General features: G+C 46.5%; 1 protein-coding gene across 3 annotated transcripts in view; it reads left to right on the forward strand.

Moving 5' to 3' along the window:
• Positions 1 to 20,079, forward strand: part of SPON1 (spondin 1) — a 300,022-nt gene that overhangs the window by 267,107 nt on the left and 12,836 nt on the right. For all 3 annotated transcript variants that reach the window (XM_009007713.5, XM_002755075.6, XM_035265886.3), the window contains exon 7: positions 12,400 to 12,464. In XM_009007713.5, coding sequence (XP_009005961.1) covers positions 12,400 to 12,464 — 65 coding nt within the window. The remainder of the gene's footprint in view (positions 1 to 12,399; positions 12,465 to 20,079) is intronic.

Consider the following 20,079-nt stretch of genomic DNA (forward strand, 5'->3'; position numbering starts at 1 on the left):
TTCCACTCTCATTAGCAGCTGGGTACTCTGGGAAGTAGACCTGAGCCAAGATTAAAGTGCAGGAAGTTACCAAGGAATGTTCTCGGAAACCATAGCTGTGGGAGGGAGGGCAAGAAAGCAGGATGTGCAGAGGGAGAAGTTGAGCTGTGCTGCAGGCCCAGCAAAGACCTCTGCCAACCAACCCACTGAGCTGGGGGGGCTCTTCAGAGTTGCCCTGCCTTGGGGATGAGAGCACTGACCTTTGTTCCCCTGGAGGATCATTGGATGAGGGTCACCCTGGAAGGAAATGTAGCCTCACATTAGGCTGTGGTATCAAGCCAATGCCAAAGAACTGACAGCTAAGAGCCACCTTTTAACATCATCCCTGCAGCTGGGAAGTTAGGTCCTTCACTCCTGAAGAGGAATGTGGGCAGAGCATCACAGTGTCTACCACACTAACCCACAATAAAGTTGTATAGGACAACAGTGAGATATGAAAACAAATGCATTCCGCCACTAAACTTGCTGGGGATGCTTGACCAGATCTTCGAGATGATCCTTAATATGTATACAATCCATTTTTTTGATTCTCATAAAAATATAAATATAAATGTTTAAATTCCCACAGAGAACTAAGAAGGTGCTAACGGCATATTTACAGGCCCCTAGAGGTCTTCAGAACCTACTCTGAGAAAAATGAAGGTTGGGAAGTTTCCACCCCAGTTACCTCTGCTGGGATTGCTGCATATACCTGTGATATCTTCATGGTCTGACAATCACAAAGTTTAATGAATACTACTTTGGGTGGCAGTAATCATGATAGCCAGATCGTCTCACAACTCACATGTAATATTTGGTAGTAAAAACTTTATTGAACGTTGATTCAACATATTTGATCATGCACATACTATGAGATGGGTACTTTGCTAGACACTTGGTGGGGAAGACACCTATATGAGTGAACAAATAATCATGGAAAAAAAGGATCTGAGAGTCTTGGGACATCCATAAGCCTTTTCAGAAGAGGAGTGGCTTGAGGGGACAAGGGCAGGAGCATTCCAGACAGAAGGAGACAATGCAAAAGCAGAAACCTTGGGGTGCCTGGGCATGACAGATGGAGATTTGGCCGAAAGGTGAACCAGGCAGTAGTGAGAGGTGGCATTGACAGAAGCGAGGCGGGGTGCCTGCCAGTATGACTAAGTCATCAGAGGCACCCCCTTCATTACTCTTCACCTGGCCCTGACTTACACCTTCTCATTTAACCTTCATGCACTGTGATTAACCCATGAGAGAACAAGCTCCACAAGGGCAGTCAGTCTGGTCTACTCCGCTGTGCTGAGAGCCCAGCTCAGTGTCTGACCCAGAAAGGACATGTGTTTTACAGACAAAGAGTCAGGCTCAAAGAGGATAGCACGTTCCCCAAACTTGCGCAGCATGTAGGTGACCAAGCCAAGAGACGAGCCCTCGGTCTGCCCATTCCATCACTCTGCTCTGCAGCTCCTGCTCTGCGACGCCACGAAAATTACTAGAAGAGGGTTTTCACAGTCAGAGAAACTTCTGTTACCATGGGAAACCTGGAAGAGAGGCCAGTCTCTGTGTGTATGTGTGTGTATTTCTCAAATTCCTAGTACAGACACCCTTTAGTGTCAGCCGCACACAAAATTTCTCCTTTCACCTCCCAAGCCTCTCCTCAAACCTCAGATATGTGGGGTACTTGAGAATGAAAAGGGTTAAGCTTTCACAGCTTAGGAGAGCTGTTACTTTGCATTTAAATAGCAGCATTTAAGAAAGCAGCATTCCCAGGATCTTTATTTGATACTAATGGGCTGAGCACCTTAAGGCACACTTACTTCTCCCTGGTTCAGGTCACTTGGAGCTTCATTGCTTAATAATTTGAAAGCTTTTTATGGAAATCAGTTGATAAAGGGAGATGATGAAGTGAAATGTTATTACATTTAAGGACCCAGCAAACTAGGCTGCCAGAATAACACCTGGGTCCGACATTTTAAGTAAAGAAAGAGAAGGAGAAGGAGATCTTGGTGTGCAGATGAATTCTCATTTCTTTTCAAGCTGCTGTTACTTTAAAGATACTCCTTGCCCAACAAAGCCTAACAGTTTTTTAAATTATCAAGTAAAGAACCCATCAGCTACCTTATGAATTCTACCCCTGCCGTGGCACTCTGTCCCTCTGCCCACCTTCCCAGCCGCTGCGTTGGCTCCAAGTCCATAGAGTCTAGATGTCCGCCCTACTCTCCTCCATAGGCAGGGTCAGCCTCACACAGTGCCCACCTCAAAAGCCTTCATGGCTATCCAGTTGAGAAAACCCTGGGAAATAGGCTTGGATGTGACCTTTTCTTTTTACTGCCCATTTTTATCTCTCTTTCTTTCTTTTTTCTTTTTTTTTTTAGTGGTGTTGAGACAGGGTCTCACTCTGTCACCCAGACTAGGGTGCAGTGGCACAATCACAGCTCACTGCAGCCTCGACTTCGTGGGCTCCAGCGATCCTCCCCCCTCAGTCTCCTGAGTAACTGAGCAGCTGGGACTACAGGCGTGTGCCGCCACACCCAGCTAATTTATTTTTTATGGTTTATTTTTATTATTTGTAGAGACGAGGTCTCACTATGTTGCCCAGGCTAGTCTCAAATTCCTGGACTCAAGCCTTAGCCTCCCAAAGTGCTGGGATTACAGGCATGAGCCACCATGCCCAGCCTCCATTTTTGAATGGCAATAGATTTACATGGTTTGAAATTCAAAAGATATATAAGGGTACACAGTGACAATCCTCATCCTTTTCCTTGCTCCCTGATTACCTAGTTTCCTTCCCCTGAGGCAACTGATTTTTATAATGTTCTTACATATCCTTCCAGAGATACTTTATGCAACTAGAAATATATACACACACAATTTTCTTTATCTTTACCACCCCTCTGCACAAGGGTAAATAGATTACATAAATAGATTACTATACAAACTGTACTCTAGTTTGCTTTTAAAATGTAATATATCTTACAGATACACTCATTGGTGACATGACTTTTTTAACGGTGAATCCAAAGACTATAGAGCAATGTTTAAAAAAAAAAAAAGATACAAAAGTGTGTGTGTGTGTGTGTGTGGTGTGTATGTGTATAAGTTATGTCAACTATGTGACAAAGCAAATGAATATTGCAATTGATAATAGCTGCCAGGTAAGTATGGTGGGATGATAGGGCCATTCTTTCTACTTTTCTCTCCCCCGACCCCGTGTGTGTGTGTGTGTGTGTGTGTGTGTGTGTGTGTGTGTGTGTCGCCATAACATGGTTATGTTTTTAAATTGTAAAGACCTCATTTCAGTACGTGAGGTATATTTTCATTTCGGTAGAGTTCCTTCCTGGCCCTTTTCATATGCATCAACATCTGTTTCTTAAATACTTGAGTCACTGTATCAGTGAAGCCTTCCTCCACCACTCTATTTAAAATTGCAGCATCACTCCTTTGCCCCATCCTGGCCCTCCCCTTCACGCTTCCTGGCTGTATTTCCCCAGAGAGCCAGACATCATTGGACACACTGTGTAGCTGTTATGTCTGCCTCCTCCTCCAGAATGAAAGCTTCTTGAGGACAAGGATGGGTGTGTCTTCTGTTCAGGGCTCTCTTTCTCCAGCACATGGAACAGGCCTGGCATGGACCAGGGGCTCCATCAATCATTGCTGGATGAATGAGTCCTCACCATCAGCCCCAGCAACCCAACCTGCATGCTCTCTGGCTCATGCCTGTAACCACTAACCAGAGCACCTGCAGATAACCGGTAACCAGAGCATCTGCAGCTCTGTCCTCTCCTTCCCTCTTCCCTCCCCACACTGGCAATGCTGGAAGACCACTCCTCCCTCCCGGGTCTGGATCTCACCTTAAGGCTCCGTTCCTGTAAGGGCACCCTCCCTCTCTCCTGCAATGAGTTTCTGTTTTGCATTGGATTGTACACTTGGACATACAAACTTGCCCTCATATCAAGCATCTTTTAAAAAAATAACCACATCCTTCCTGCTACTGCCATTTTTCTCAACTCCACAGCAGACTTCTCAAAAAGCGCTGTCTGGGCTTCCTGGCTTGGTTAATTCACCTCATCTTTTCTGAACCTGCTTCCATTGCATTTTCAGTAGTGGCCAGTGGGGCAGTGGTGGCAGCAGTGAGCACATGGCAGGGAGGCAGTAGGGCAGCAGCAAACCGGGGCAGCACAGGTAGCAGTGGGGGCAGCACGGGGGCTCTGAAGAGGCCCTCGGAAGGTCCTGGTGTCCTCCTGTCTCTCTGGCCATTGCACTTTAGACTGCTTGACTCTCCCCCATCCTCTCCTCTGCCTCCATTCACTCCCCAAGTAATCTATCCTGTGGCTTTAACTAGCCATCTATATGCTGATGTCTTTGGGTTTACATCTCCAGCCTGGACTTCTCCATTGAGCTCCAGCCTCATATATCTACCTTCCTACATGACACCTCCCTTTGGAGTTATCCTTGACCCCTCTTTATTTTATACCTCACATCCAATCCATCAGCAGATAACGCTGAGCCAACCTGTAAAACATGACTGCATCCCATGCCTTGCACCCCCTCCATTGCTCTTCCCTGGCCCTGTGTCACCAAACACAGCAATGGCCTCCGGTCTGAGGTTCTTGCTCCTCATCATGCTGCACTCCAGTTTACTTTCCTACAGCAGCCAGTAGGATCCTCTAAAAATATGAATCAGGTCATACCACTCTTCGGCTCACAAACCCCTCAGCCACATTCCGGTCCCATCACATCCCAAACAAGAGCCCCTAACCTCTGGGAGGTCAGCCAAGGCCAGAGGCTTCCTCTAGCTTGTAATTAACTAATTGTTTAATTAACTAATTCATTATATCCCTTAAACATTCCCTGCGTACCTCTCACAAGCCAGGCTGGTTCTGGGGATAAAGAAGGGATGCAATGTGGCCCCTGCTCTGATGCTGGCTTCTGGGTGGGACCTGCCCTGGGATGGCAGTGGGGATGGGAATCAGGGTTAAGGAGTGTCCGGTGTTGTTTCTTCTTTTCTTTTTTTCTTTTTTCTTTTTTTTTTTTTTTTTTTTGAGACAGTTTCACTCTTCTTGCCCAGGCTAAAGTGCAGTGGCCCAATATTGGCTCACTGCAACCTCCGCCTCCTGGGTTCAAGCGATTCTCCTGCCTCAGCCTCCCAAGTAGCTGTGATTACAGGTGCTCACCACCATGCCCAGCTAATTATTTTGTACTTTCATTAGAGATGGGGTTTCACCATGTTGTCCAGACTGGTCTCAAATTCCTGACCTTAGGTGATCCACCTGCCTCGGCCTCCCAAAGTGCTGGGATTACAGGTGTGAGCCCCAGTACCCAGCTACCAATGCTGTTTCTTGAAGACTACAGGAGATGTTCCCATGGGGCAGGGTTAGAGGTGCTGAAAGGGGCGCTGCGCTTACAGGTTGAGGCACCTCCAGTCAGACCTGGCCTGGCTCATGGTCTGGGATTCCTTGCAGCCCCTTCTGTTTGAAGGCAGACAGCCCTAGCTTGGTATTCTCTCCTGTTTGGATTTGGTGTCACCTATGTGATATTCAAATATCTTCTTCCATAGCCTTTTTCCTTCTCTGCTCTGGCCTTGGCAGTAAGGTTTTTCTGACTGCTGATGGGGAGACGAGCTCCTATCGGCCTCTTCTGTTCCTTTGGTCACTGATTTGACTGGGGAGCAGCAGACTTGCGTGAGCACTAAAAAGAACATGATAAAAATCCAGAAAATGAGGCTAAACCCAGGATGGGACTTCAGTCACTAAAGCACAAGCTAAATAAATGCTGCCAATGCCAGCATGCAGCAGGTAATAGGGTGATGAGAGTTCTCAGAGCTCCCACCCCCGAGAGGCAGTTGTGGGCAGAGGAGCAGTGGGGCAGGCCCAGAACAGCTCTGATGGGCCCTTCCCCTCTGACTCCAGAAATGCTAAGTTGCTTCCACAAAACCATCTCAGGGGAAAATCGTTATCTACGAACATTATGCAATTTTCCCATTGGAATTACAGGCTGTGTTTGAAAAGAAATAAAAAGAAATTGAATTTGAAATGCTTCTGTGCAAACGCATCATCTCCTAGTAGATCTGCTAATGGGCTTCAGATACTTTCTCTGGCTCTGAAATAGCTGATCACACAGCAGCTTGTGACGGCAGCTGCTTCCCAGGGAAGGAGGCATGGAATGAGCACTTATGAACAGTCAGCCAGTCCACCTGAGCCAGGTTCAGAAGCCGTGAGCTCCGATCACGGTTCCCAAAGTGCCCTCTGTGTGCTCTCTCTTCCCCTCCTCTACCTGGCAGTGCCAGCACGACTCTATGCAGGCACTCTCACTGCTGCTCCAGCACCTCCAGCTAACACCTAGGTTGATGAGTGTCACTTCACACTGCTCTGGCTCTATCCTGGGTCAAGGGAGTGCTGGCACACTGGGGCTCAGAGGACACCAGCCCCTTCTTCATCACAGCCTCTCATTCATCCAACAAATATTGGTTGAGCGTGTTCCCAGCACAGATCTAAACACTGATAGTACAGCAGTGAGCAACACCTTCACTCTCTTGGAGGTCCCATTCTAGCAGGGGAGATAGACAGTTAAAAAGTAAATAAGGCAGGGCACGGTGGCCCATGCCTGTAATCCCAACACTTCGGGAGGCTGAGGCAAGCAGATGGCTTGAAACCAGGAATTTGAGAGTATCCAGAGCAACAAAGAAAGACCCTGTCTCTACAAATAATTTAAAAACTAACTGGTTGCGGTGACAGGCACCTGTAGTCTGGCTATTTGGGATGCTGAGGTAGAAGGATGGCTTAAGCCCAGGAGGTCATGCTACAGTGAGCCATGATTATGTCCCTGCACTCCAGCCTAGGCAACAGAGAAAGACCCTGCCAAAAAAAAGAGAAGTAAACAAGCAAAATGCACAGTCAACCGGACAATGATGAATGTTATGGAGTAAAGATAAGGGGATAAAGGAATGGGGATGCTGAGTCAGAAAGGGGGCAAGGACCTGCCACGAACATCGAAAGCCTCACTGAAAAGCTGACATCTGAGTAAAGATCTGGAGGAAACAAAGGAGAAAGTGCTCTGATATCTGGGAGAACAGCATTCCAGGCACAGGAAACAGCAAGGGCAAAGTGTGCCTGGCATGTTTAAAGATGCATAAGAAGTCTAGGATGCTGAAACCCAGGGAGGGGAGGGGAGGAGTAGTAAGAGATTAGGCTCAGGTGGACAGGCAGACTGTGGAGGGCCTGGGAGACCAGAGCAAGGTGCTGTCTGCTGTGAGATGCAAAGCTATTGGAGGATGTGGGCCAGAGGAATGGCATGATATGGCTGCTGCAAGAAGAGTCTGGAGGAGGGGAGGGGGAGGTAGACAGACCTCCTAGGAAGCAACTGCACTCATCTAGCTGAGCAATGATGGTGGCTTGGATCAGGATGGAGGCAGGGCAGGAGATGGAAAGTGGTTGGATCATGAAGATATTTTGGAAGTGGAGTTGACAGGATGTGCCAATGGATCAGATGCAGGGTGGAAAGAAAGAAGCATCCAGGATGGATGGAACTGGAATTACGGCATTGCCATGTAATGGGATGGGAAGAATGAAGGAGGGGAAGATCAGGAGTTTGGTTTTAGGCACGTTGTTGAGTTTGAGATGCCGCTTACATACCCAGATGAAAATATTGAGCAGCTAATACACAAGTCTAGAATCACAGGCCAGTTTACAACTTAAGAATCATCAGCATATACACTGCTGGCTTTTTAAGGCGGGGGACTAAATGAAATCACTAAGGGAGTGTGGATATGAAGAGAAGAGGACCAAAGGTTTGACTCCTGGGGCACTTCAGGCTTTAGAGGAAAGTGAAGAGGAGACAGTGAAGGAGACTGAGAAAAAACAGCCAGTGCTGTGGGAATAAAATCAGAGGCAGTAAGTCCCAGAGCCAAGGAGAAAGCTTTTCAAGGCCAAGAAAGTGACCCGCTGTGTCAAATACTGCTGAAGGGTCATGAGAGTTGAGAGCTGGGCACTCACCTTGGCTTTGGCATGGAGAAGTCACTGATGACCTTGATGGGAGCAGTGAGTCTGCTGTCAGAAGAGAGGTGAGTCTCAGTTGCCTCACCTGAGAAATGGGATACCTGCCTGCCTTCCTCAGAGGGCAGCAGTGCAGACCATGGGCAAACTGCAAAGCACCACCAAATATGAGCTGTTTTATTTATGACCTGAGAAGCCCAGAGCCTGTTGAAATGAGGGGAGGCTACCATTGGGCACAATTGGTTTTACAGATGCTTACAGCCTGATATCACCTCATAAAATGGTTCATTTCCTGCCACTTGTCACCAGGACACTCACCCAGGCATGGAAAAGTTCTCTTCAGAGGTAGAAGCCCTCAGGATGGATATTTTTTATGCATGGCCAGTGGGAATTCTGGAAAGGGAAGAAGCAAACAATGGGGCCAAATAGTGCTCACCAGGGTCTCTATGCAAGATTCCAGATGCTGCTCTCCCAGAGGGAACCCAGTGAGCGTGTGCCTCAAAGTAAAGGCTCCTTGGAGAAAGCCCAACCAGGGTCAGCTGCAAAATGAGCAACATGGGGGAGGGAGGAGAGAAGGATGGAGAGGAGGAACAGTCCGAGAAAGAGGAAAAAATGTGAGTTTTGGAGTCAGATACACCTGCGTTGGAATCATGGTTCCTGTGCGGTCATAAGTCACCTGACTTCTCTGAGCCTCAGCTTCCTCATCTGCAGTGGGAGCATGATAGCTGTTTCCAAAGCTTTCTGTAAGAAACAAGCTGTAGAATGGGGTGAGGGGGGTGGCGTATACACTGTATGTATGCCTGTGTGTCACTGCATTTGCCTTTCGTGGCGCTGGGTTTTCCCCTCTTTAGTAGCAGACCATTTCTCTCGAGCTCATGGAGCCTGTGCCTCCCCAGCTGCATCAAAACCGGTTGTCAGAACAGCATTAACTTTCAGTGTTGTGAACACGGTCTGATAGTCTTCCAGGTATGGCTGTGATAAGCAGAACTCAAAGTAGGCTAGGACATGCCCTGAAGGGCAACAGAAGTAGGAGGGGTGGGCCTAGTTCTACTGGGCCACAGTGTGCCTTCCAGGTCCCCTCTGCCTGGGTTCACAGTGGCAACAAGTCTGGCCTCTAGAATCAGACAGGTCTAAACTCTAGCTCAGCTGGTTGACTAACTGTCAAACTAATTTGGTGAAATTAATGTGTTTCTGAGGATTAAAAAGTATATACCCACCTTGCAAATGTTTTATAAGGATTAAATCAGATCCTCTCTATTAGGCAATTTGCAAGGTTAGCAAGATGTTTAGCACATAATAAATAATTATTGTTGCTGACTCCACCTGTTTCTATTCCTTTCCCCCTCTGATCATGGATTCCATCCCATTTCTCTTTTGGGGAAGAGGAGAGATGGTAGGGCTATCAGGCAAGTAGGCCAGGCTGACTCCACACTGTAGGTCTGAGCCTCAGTGCTACCAGGAGCAAGTGTTTAGGATGTGGAAACAGCTTGTGGTTCGGGACTGGAAAACAAAGTCAAAAAGTTAGGAAGGAAGGGGCAGGGGGAGGTGAAGTGCGGGGTGGGGAGGAGGTGACAGACTCTGGCCTTCTGCTATCGGCATGGCTAAGATGCTTGGAGCTCTCCCTCGTTGGGTGCTGGTTCTGGAGTGCAGAGGAGGGCCAGTATGGGGTAAGAGTGGTTCAGACACCAACCTCACCCTGGACTCACAGTCTTACTCTCTGTTCTGCTTACACTGCCCTGTTTATCTCCTGGTATTGATGTGATTGCTGCCTCAAGAACAGATTTGTCTCAGATCTGTTTTCACTCCACGTAACCCTCCTTCCAGACCTGACCTCAGCCCATGGCCTATTAGGGGATGTGCTGTTCCCATTTGGTACCACTAACTATGAGGTACAAATATAGCTGTCACATCCCTACAATATGCTTACCAAAAGCAAAATGGAAGATTAATATGAGTGACCTGTAATATCTTTGGGTTTTTTAAAATTTTAATTGGCATGTCTTTAGAAAAGTGTTAGTGTAATCCAAATGACGCATGAACTATGAATGCCCTGAAACACTTTGTTTGAAAAGTGTCCTGTGGGACTTGTAAAAGGGCTCTAAGGATTCTTGAAAGTTCCCGTCTGTGCCTTAGAGACTTTTAAAAATATGCTTTTCATTTAAGTCTGAAGTATGGGTTGCTTACTCTGAATTTAAGTCTATCATTCTTTAGAATGTGAAATGCTCAGGGCCCCAAAGCCCCTATCCAAGACTCACCCAGCTACATAAACCTTCCATCATACACTCTCTGAGACTCAGAACTTGGCTTTGAATGGAGGGAAGTTCTCCTGAGGCTTTGTGGGTTTGTACCTGCAACTGTGTGCTCCGGTCTCTGTATTCAGGCAGCACAAGTCAATTCTGATACCAACTTGGCCTGAATATAAGAGTATGAATGATCACTAATATTTATGGAGCACCTTTGATGGGTTTTGCCAGGATACAGATATGGCCAGATTTGTGGCAAGTAGAGGATGGATTTGGGGAAGCAATAAGATACTGGAGACGGAGTGGCCAGAGGGGAGACTGTGGAGGAGGTGAACATGGAAGGCCTTAGCCTAAGTGGTGTGGTAGGTGGAGGGAGTTGGTGGTGTTGGTATTTGGCGTCCAGCTCATGCAGGTGGTGGCTGGGCCTTCAACCCAGCCTGGGCTGCTGGAGGAGCAGCCAGACTCTGAGGTCAGAGGAAGGGCTCAGCCATGAGGCATATGAGATGACTAGAGAAAAACCAGGTCTGGGAGACACAGAGCTGGCACTCTGAAGACAGGTTGTGTTCCATATGTGACTTCATGATAAACAACTTCTCGGTCATTCAACAGATATTTCCTAGGAGGGAGGAATACACTGTAAACAAATAAATAGATTTTGCATGAGAAATGTAACTGCTTCACTGGGACTAGGAAATGCTTTGCCTGCAGACGTGTGAATGTGGGAGTGTCTGTGCATCTGAAGATTTTTTTCATCTGATGGAAAGAGGGCACCCTGGGGAGCCTGAGCCTAGGAGGAAGCTGTGAGTTTCCTGGGTAGCTAACTACTGCTGGCCTGTCCTTTTGGGCCCTTCCCCTCACCCAGGACCATCTGTGGGAGCCAGGACCACACTGGTTCTGGCTGAGCCCCCTTCCTCAGCACCATCATCACCCTGCATGGTAAATGGGAATCTCCAGACCAGAAAGTTTTTTTTAACTTCAGGGCCTGAGACTTGGAGATATCGCTGTCCTCTTCCCTTCCAGTTTCTGTGGGGCTGTGGGATTTTCTGGTCAAGGTGCCCAACCAGGGAGAAGGTCACAATTCATCCTAACTATATTCTAGGCACCTGCTGCCAGCCACAACTCTACGGACTGTGGCCGTGAGCCAGCCAAGCAAGTCTCTCCCCCTGGAACTCAGGGATCTGTTCAGTTGGCAACAAAGCTCTTCCTTTCCCAGCTGGTGACATTCTGGAGTTTTCCACACACAATGGACTATTGTGTCTGAGCACTGCTGGGACCAGGCCAGGGAAAGGGGGCTATGGGGCCAGCTGACTCCACTCTAGCCCCCCACCAAAGCTGAACTCGGACTTGTGAAGGCTTCCAGCCTTGCAAAGATCAAACCCCCCTCACCCGCAGCATGTAATTGAAAATAAAAACCCAACCAAACCTCAAAGTTGAGCAAGATCAACAAAGTTCTGAGTTTTGCTCTATCATGACCATTTAATGCTTTCTTTCAAAATGTTAATTATCAAATTGTTTCTCCAAAAATTACTTTAGGTTCCCCAGTTATCCCTAAAATAACTTTAGGTTAACAGTGCTTTTTATTCACCATCCAAAGCAAAACAGAGCCAAGAACCTGAGTGGCACCATGAGTGTGGGGCCTTGGCTTTGTGCTGGCCTCCTTGTGGAAGGGAGTTTGATCCAGTGCATGGGTCTCACAAGGACAGGCCTTCGGGGGACAATCCTTGGGGCCAGGTGTTTGCCACATGGCAGTTCTTGCTAATCCAGCTGGCCTGGAACAGGCCCCACTCAGTGTCTAGACACAGAGCATGACTCTGCCCTCTGACTGGACATGACAGGGGAGTCTGGCCAACCAAGGCAGAATCCAGGCCAGAGCTTTACTCTAGTGGGAAAGGGGTGGACTGGGCTGGAATCCAGAGGTGTGACTCAGTGGCCCTTCATTGTCCAGGACATAGCTGGACACTCAGTCCCTTTTCCCAGTATCACTGAGGCCCCAGGGTTCCCCCATCCTGGAGAGAGGTGGTTCCATACCCAGGCAGGAAGAGCCCCAATAGCGGGTGTGGGAGTGCGGGTAGACAGTGTCACCAGGTCGAAGCCCTGTTGTTCCCATGAGCCCAGCTCTGTTCACTAAATATCTGTGGTCCTTTTTTTTGCAGAGTGATGAGGTCCTCACCGTCATCAAAGCCAAAGCCCAGTGGCCAGCCTGGCAGCCTCTCAACGTGTAAGTAACACAAGCCCTGGCCTGGCTTTCTTACCCTAGGACACATATATCTGCCAATGAGCCTTCTGATTAGCATGAAATTTACAATGTGATCACACCAAATGGTCTCACACCTACCCTGAAACAAAATAAAATCTTACTTCACCTACCCTGTATCCTATCAAGAAGGATTGATGCATCCTTGATAGGAAGGTCCCCCCCAAAAAAAGTCCTGTGAAAGGTGCTTGGGGGAACTGTGGTGAGCACAGCAGAGTTCTTTATGGAAATTACAATTCAGTGGGGAAAGATATTCACTAAATGATCACACAAATAAATGTGACATGTCTATGAAGGAAAGGCACGAAGTGCCATGAGTGTGCCTGGGGGTCAGAGATAGCTTCCCCCTAAAATGGCAATGAAGCTATGATCTAAGGAAGCAGTAAGAGCTAACTATGCAAAGAAGCAAAGCAAGAGGAGAGCATTCTAGAAAATCTGGAGAGACCATCATATGCAAACGCCCTGTATGAGGAGAGAGTAGACTACGTCTAAGGCACTAAAAGTTTCTGGTCTAACTAGATCCAGAAATCAAAGATGAGCTTGGTGTGGGGCTAAGTCATGCAACATTTGAAATGTTTTATTTGAATTTTTCCATTAAAAGTAATGAGAATGACCAGGTGCAGTGGTTCACACCTGTAATCCCAACACTTTGGGAGGCGGAGGCAGGAGGATCACTCGAGCCCAGATCCCCATCTCTACAAAAAAAACTTTAAAAATTAGCCAGGTACAGTAGCATGTGCCTGTGGTCTCAGCTACCTGGGAGGCTGCAGCAAGAGGATCACTTGAGCCGAGGAGGTTGAGGCTGCAGGGAATTATGCACTCCAGTCTGGATGACAGAGCGAGATCCTGTCTCAAAAAAATAATAATAATGGGAAATCATTGAAGGGTTTTAAGTAAAAGGATGACATAATCATATTTGCATTAACAAATAAAAAGCATAGCAGCACCCCAGCCCCTGTGTAAAGGGTAGATGCGGCGAGCCCAGTGAGGGGCTACTGCAGAAAACCAGAGAGAATTAACTGTGACTTCACTAGGATGGTGGTGGCGGCGGAAAAGGAGAGAGGTGCAGAGATGTGCGAGACACATAGGAGGTAAAATCAGCAGGCTGTGGCAAGAGGTGGATTAAGGATGTGGAGAAAGAGCAGTCAGGATGTTTCCTGCATGACTGGCTGGCATAAGGAAGGAGTTGGTGAAGCCACTCAGAAGGCTGAAAACATTAGGTGAAGTTCAGTGGGAAAGATCAAGGGGTCAGTTCTAAATGTATGTTGTTAAGATGTATTCAAGATTTCCAGTTAGATGTGTTAAGTACATGGCTGGCTATATATAGCTCTGGAACTTAGGGCAAGAATTCTGCTCTGAGATCTGAAATTGGGAGCCCTCAAGGAATGGGAGACAATCAATGCCAAGGGCATGAGAATAGGAATCAAGGGCTTAGGACTGAGTTCCAAAGATCTCTACTATTGAATGTTGAGGAATCTTGCCTGCAAAGGAAACGGAAAAGGAGTAGCAAAGAAGTTGGTAAGGAAGCTTGGTATTAAGAAAGCCAGGGGAAGAAAGTGAGGTGGGTGGTCAGCTGTGCCCAGTGCAGCTGACAGAACAAGAAAGATCAGGGCTGCAGGATGCCCTTTGGGTTTATTGACGGGAAGGTCATCAGTGATCTTATGAGAATCCTTTCTGCTGAGTGAGGAAGGAAAACACAGCCTGGAGCAGATGAGCTATGAACAGAGCATGAGGTTATGAAGTCATCAAGTACAGACCACTCTTCTGTGAAGTTTGCTATCAAAGAAGAGAACATGGCTCCAAGGGGATGAAAGAGTCAAAGGAGCATTTTTTTTTTCTTTTTTTAGACGGGAGAGACTTTCTGAAACACTAAAATGAATATTTTGGGACATCTTCCCACATTTCACCCACCCCTCAGACTTCCTGAAACCCCAGTGGAACAAAATTAATTGATGGCAAACACTCAGACCTCCCAAACACCCAAAACCTCTGCACTCGGTGCTACCAGCTTGTTAAGGGAAAGGAATTTTCCTTTGATTTTCCCATACCCCAGTCTCCCTTTTCCTCTTCCAAATCTCATTAGGAAGTCAAATTAGGAAGCCTGCATGCAGCCAAGTTTTGTTTTGCAGAAACAGCCCTGCCCCTCTTTGCTGAGCCTGCCTGATTGAGGTTAATGGGATTCCAGCCTCCCTCAGCCCAGTGGAAAGCCAGGGTGACCTACTTTGCAAGGCCCTACCCGTTGAAACTGACTTGTTTTTCAATGATCTGCATCTTTATCCCCAGGACCACTTCTCAAAGGACAGCCATGAATGAGCAAATTAGCTGCTGACTTGTTTAGCTCAATAAATCAAGCTGTGGCTCCGACAGCCCAGGGTGCAGGTAGAGACAGAAAAGGCAGATTCTGAACAAAACCCACCTCCTTCACTAGTTCCTCTGGTGCTTAAGCAGAAAATGCCCACATTTCCTGCAAATCAATTCTAAATGTCCATCATCCAGTTCCTCCAATTGCATCTGAATGCTAAGAATTACTGGAACTTTTACAAATAACTTTTATTTCCTTTCTTATAATGAATCCTGCAACCACTGTCATCACCCTAAATCATTCCCAGCCACTCTGCCGGATAAACATTGATTAGACAAAGGTCGTGTTTCTGAGGCCAGTGGAGTAGAGACATAGTCACCTTCTCCAGAAATCCAAAGCCACATTCCCCAGGAGACCAGAGACATTTTTTTTTTATCTTAAATCAGGGCTGGAAATGTCAGGGCTCTTCCTGCCTCCTGCAACACTTGCACAGGTCCATCGATGTCCTCAGGATGCTAAAGGAAGATGGACCTTGGATAGAGGAGCCGGTGGAAGATCTAAGCATCCAGTGGGACCTGGAGCCCTAGATGCTTCCTGGTTATAAACACAACATTTCCCAGCGCTGCAGGAACCTCCCTCAAACCTTTCTCCACACACACACCGCTGCAGGACTTCAGGCTAGTGAATGTCTTGGGCGCCCTCTCGAGGCTAGATTGAGTTTCTGCAACTCTGAAAATTCAGATTATTTAAAACACACGATGAGACAGAACACAGCATATGAGTGGTTTACAAAACCCTCCTGAGTTTCACTGGAGTGGATCTGTACTTTAGGAGGGGACAGTAAGTCTCTAGAAGCAGTATCAAAATCCTTTCTTACCCCTTTTATGGTGTTTTGGGACATTTTTAGAAAAGTTGAATGAGAAGGAAATCAGCCCCTACCAAGCCCTGTTACTGGTCCCTCACAATGATAAGCAGTTTTCTCACAATAAAACCTTGGAGTAGGATGATGATGCTCCCATTTGGCAGATGTAGCAACTGCAAAGAAAGGTGAGGTGGAAGCCCCATCACATAGCTATTAAATACGCAGCTAATTTGAATCCAGCTCTGTCACCAGTGCCCTGGGTTCTTCCCTCCACACCATGCTGCCTCTCCAAATGTAGACAGAGGAAACATTTCTCCGGGTCTTCATTTGTTTTTCATTTTTCTGATATAAATTGTCTGCTCCTAGCTTTTCTTTAGTGGGATCGTGGTCTTTTTCTATACATTTGGACTAGCTCTGTACATAGTATAGATATTAACACTTTGTCAGTCACACTCAGTGGAGACTTTTTTGCCAGAATGTCATTTTTCTCTCCAACTCAGTACTGTTGTTTTCATTTTACAGATGTTTTAATTGCTATATAATTCAATTTATTTCTTTGTAATTGCTTTTATTGTTTCAAAGTTGAAAATATTAACATTTCTCTAATCGATCTGAAAGCTTTATATTTTTTTTCTATGATCTGGTTATTTTCTGTTTGACTCTGGGTCTATTTTTTTCTTGCATGGTACATTAAATGTGAATCCAGTATTTTTTTTATTATAGTTACCTTAGCCCAACCCCACTCGTTGCACAATCTTTTCTTTCCTCTAATTTGAGAAGCCTATTTTGTATAGTCCTTATCTATAGTTTCTGGGATCTCCAATCTGTGTTGCTGATTTATATTTCTATCTGAAATGAATATCATGCTATTTTGTCTGTCATGCTTTATTATATACTCTGGTATATGGTATGGCTAGATCAACTCTCTTTGCTGGAAAAAATATACAAATCCAAGTCCCAGGTAGAAAGATGAAACCAAAGTAACAAAATATCATATCTTAGGAGACATGGCCTATGCAAAAGCATAAATAAGAATTTTTATTACAGTTTGAACAAATTAAAGCACTCCAGTCCTATCTAGCATTTTCTAAGGAAAACTCATATATGTTCTTATCCAGTTCATTATTTTTTATTGTGAAAGAATACTTTGAAGTGATGCTTAATTAAATTTGAAGGTCAAAGCAAATACAAGAGCTCCATGTTCATTTCTTAGATTAATTCATTTATTTCAACAAACATTGGAAGATAATCCACAACATGCCAAGTTCTAAGCCAGACATTGGGATATAACTATGAACAAGACAGAAATGGTCCTCACTCTATTGGAAACTGATGGGGAAGGCAGATATTAACAAGAAATTCCAAAGCAAGAGTGAGTTCAGCATGCTATGGGGAAGTAGAATAGGCGTTCTAAGCAATTTAGGGAGAGGCCAGGAAATACCTCCTCTAGGAAGTGTTACATAAGTGGGGTCAGGGAGGGATTCTCCAGTCAAGGATAAAAGAAAGATGTTGGAAGATGCTAGAAAATTGTTCTCAGGCCCTTATAGATTCAAATTTACTATATCATGTATTTGCTGAGAATGATTTCCACAAGGCCTTGATTTCAGATGGTTACACCCATCGGCTGGGCAGGTTTCAGGGTAATATGTTAGGGTGGCAGTTGGTTTGATTTCTACAGCTCTGGATTAGAACTGGTTTTGTCCCCTTAGATTGTCACTGTGAATGGAGTCACCCATGGGTACAGGCTATAGTGACTAATCTAGCCCAAAATCACATACTTAGGGAGACAGGAAGGTGATAGATGGAGCGGTCAGTCTCTGCGGTAATGGAAGAGGAAACCTGCCTCCCAGGGGACTACTGGACCCCCGCCCCCAGGGCAGCCATGCCCAGGTGCCAATACTTTCTGCTCATCAGTTACTAGAAGGTAGGCCAGAACCCTGTCCTGCAGGTCCCTAGTGAGGTAATGCCACACCTCCATAAACTGCAATCCTTGTATGAACCAGGTCTTTAAAGAAGTCGCTAAAATCACTGACCTATATGCCAGAAAATGCGCACGTGGGAAAAGGAAATTAAATCCCCTGATTTATGCCCAAGTAGCAGATGATGTCATTGCAATACTTTAGCATTTTATAAAGGCTTCCTAATAAAGCATCTCATTTGATCCTCAGCAACACTGCAGGCATGTATTGCTAGATGAAGACGTTGAGACTTGAAGCGAGTGAGCAACTTCCGCAAGATCTAAAGCTAGGAAGTGGAGGAGCTCAAGCCATCATTCACGCATTGGTTCAGTCAGCCCACCGGGCTCCTAGGTCCTGGGGTGCAGCTGTGAAATGTAGAGTTTCTTCAGGGAACTCCCAGTCTAAGCCAGGGAGAAGGAACAATGAGTGAGTGATTACAATCATGGAGTCTGGCTAGAGAGACTGGACTCTGTGCAGTGTGGGAATCCAGCGCTATGTATTTGCCTCAGCTGAGGTCAGACAGAAAAGCTGCTGGAAGAGGTAACATGACCTGAGGCTTGAAAGATAAGGAGACCCACCATTCTCAAGCTTGAGGTGTATTAAAATCACCTGGTGGGGTTATTAAAACAAATTGCTGGGTCCTAACCCCGAGTTTCTAATTCAGCAAATCTAGGGTGGGGCACAAGAATCTGTATTTCTAACAAGTTCCTAGAGGTTGCTGATGCTGCTGGTCCAAGGACCACACTTTTTTCAATCACTGAAGAGCTTGCCCAATAGATGCAAGTACAGTAGAGCCTGCAGCTAACCTGCAGCCAGGATGGCCTGCCAGGGCCCAGGGAGTTTCTTGGGTAGCAGGTAGGGTGGGACAAGGGAGGAGGTGCATGGGAGGCAGCACCAGGTCCTTATCAATCAACGGACGCCAAAGCCAGGGCTCAGGCCAGGTTCTTCTCCACTCCTGTGCTGGAACCTAGACTAGCATCAGGCTAAAATGGAAAGTCCACTCAGGAAGTCTTTTCCTCCCATCCATCCCCTTTCTGATCTCCATATGACCCTACAGTGCTTCTCTCAGTAACATCAATGGTAATAAGGGTTCTAGGTCCAGGCACTGGGCTAAGTGCTGTCTGCAAGCTAGCTCATTTGAAACTCACAGGAACTCTTTGGAGTAGATATATGTGACCACCATTTTAAAGATTTGGACACTGAGACGCAGAAAGGTTTGGTAATCTGCCCAAGGACACATAGCTGTAAGAGGTGATACCAGTACCCAAGGGGCCCAGTTCCACAGGCCCTAGTTGGGTCTGCAGTCATTGCTTTCTGGAGCCAGGTGAGGGCAACCAGAAGCAGCTGGTCTCAACAGAGGGCACAGGGACTTCCAAAGAGCTGAGGCAGACCAGCTGCCAGCTGAATTGAAGGAACAGTTGGTCCTTGGTCAAGGATTCCCCACAATTAGCAGCCTGGGGGTGCAGAGTCAGGCAGAGCTGCTGTCAAGCCTCAGCCCCCTCCTAGCTGTGTCTCTTAATTCATTAACCACTTATTCACTTTCATGGCCTCTCTATGAAACAGGATAATAATTCTAACCCCACAGGATTGTCATGAAGGGAAAATGAAATAATATGGGACTGCTACCCTGTGTGCCCTATGAATGTGGCTCTTTCCTTCCCAGCCATGTGAGTCGTTGCTGCCATGTATCTCACATGGTCCCAAGCCACTCCTGAGAATCTGAGTACACAAGGAGATAGAGGTTGAAGAGCAGCCACTGATAGCTTAGACTTGGGATGTTATTCCCAGCAGCCTGGGGTGTCGGCCAAAGGTCTCTGGCTCTACCGCTGGTCCCTGCTCCCCAGCTGTGAGCTGATAAGTGCAGTCTGGTGCTGGGCAGTGCCTGCTGTCGGCGGCCTTCTGAGGACAATGGAGACAGGAAGCTGGGGGACATGTCCCTTTGATGGCACACTGGAGATCTCAGCAGAATGGAAAGGGGACAATCAGGAGGATTTTAAAATGAATGATTGGAAAGAACACTAACCTTGAACTAACAGCGACTCGGGCCATGGTCTCATTTTTGCCACTTAACTTTGTGACTTTGGACAAGTTACATAACCTTCCTGAGTATGTTTCCTCATCTGTAAATTAGAGTCCATCATCCTTACTCCAGGCATGTGGCGAGAATGTATACAGAAAGGCAGGGGACATTGTTAAGCAGTTTTCATTTGTGAATTTTGTCTACATCCAACATGCTTGGCACACACATAGTGCACAGTATTTCCTTGCTCATGTATTCTGAAGCCTTTACTGAGTACGTGCTCTGTGCCAGGCACTGTAAATAAAGCCTTGAATAAGGTAGACAAAACTCTGCTTTCCCAAAGCTTATACTCCAGTGAGAGATGACAGTTGATAAAGAGCAACAAAAGAAAAATAAGCAAGGAAATACAAATAACAGTAAGCTCTGTGGACCCATCT

This window comes from Callithrix jacchus, chromosome 10, assembly GCF_049354715.1.
Source record: "Callithrix jacchus isolate 240 chromosome 10, calJac240_pri, whole genome shotgun sequence".
NCBI classification, from domain to species: domain Eukaryota; kingdom Metazoa; phylum Chordata; class Mammalia; order Primates; family Cebidae; genus Callithrix; species Callithrix jacchus.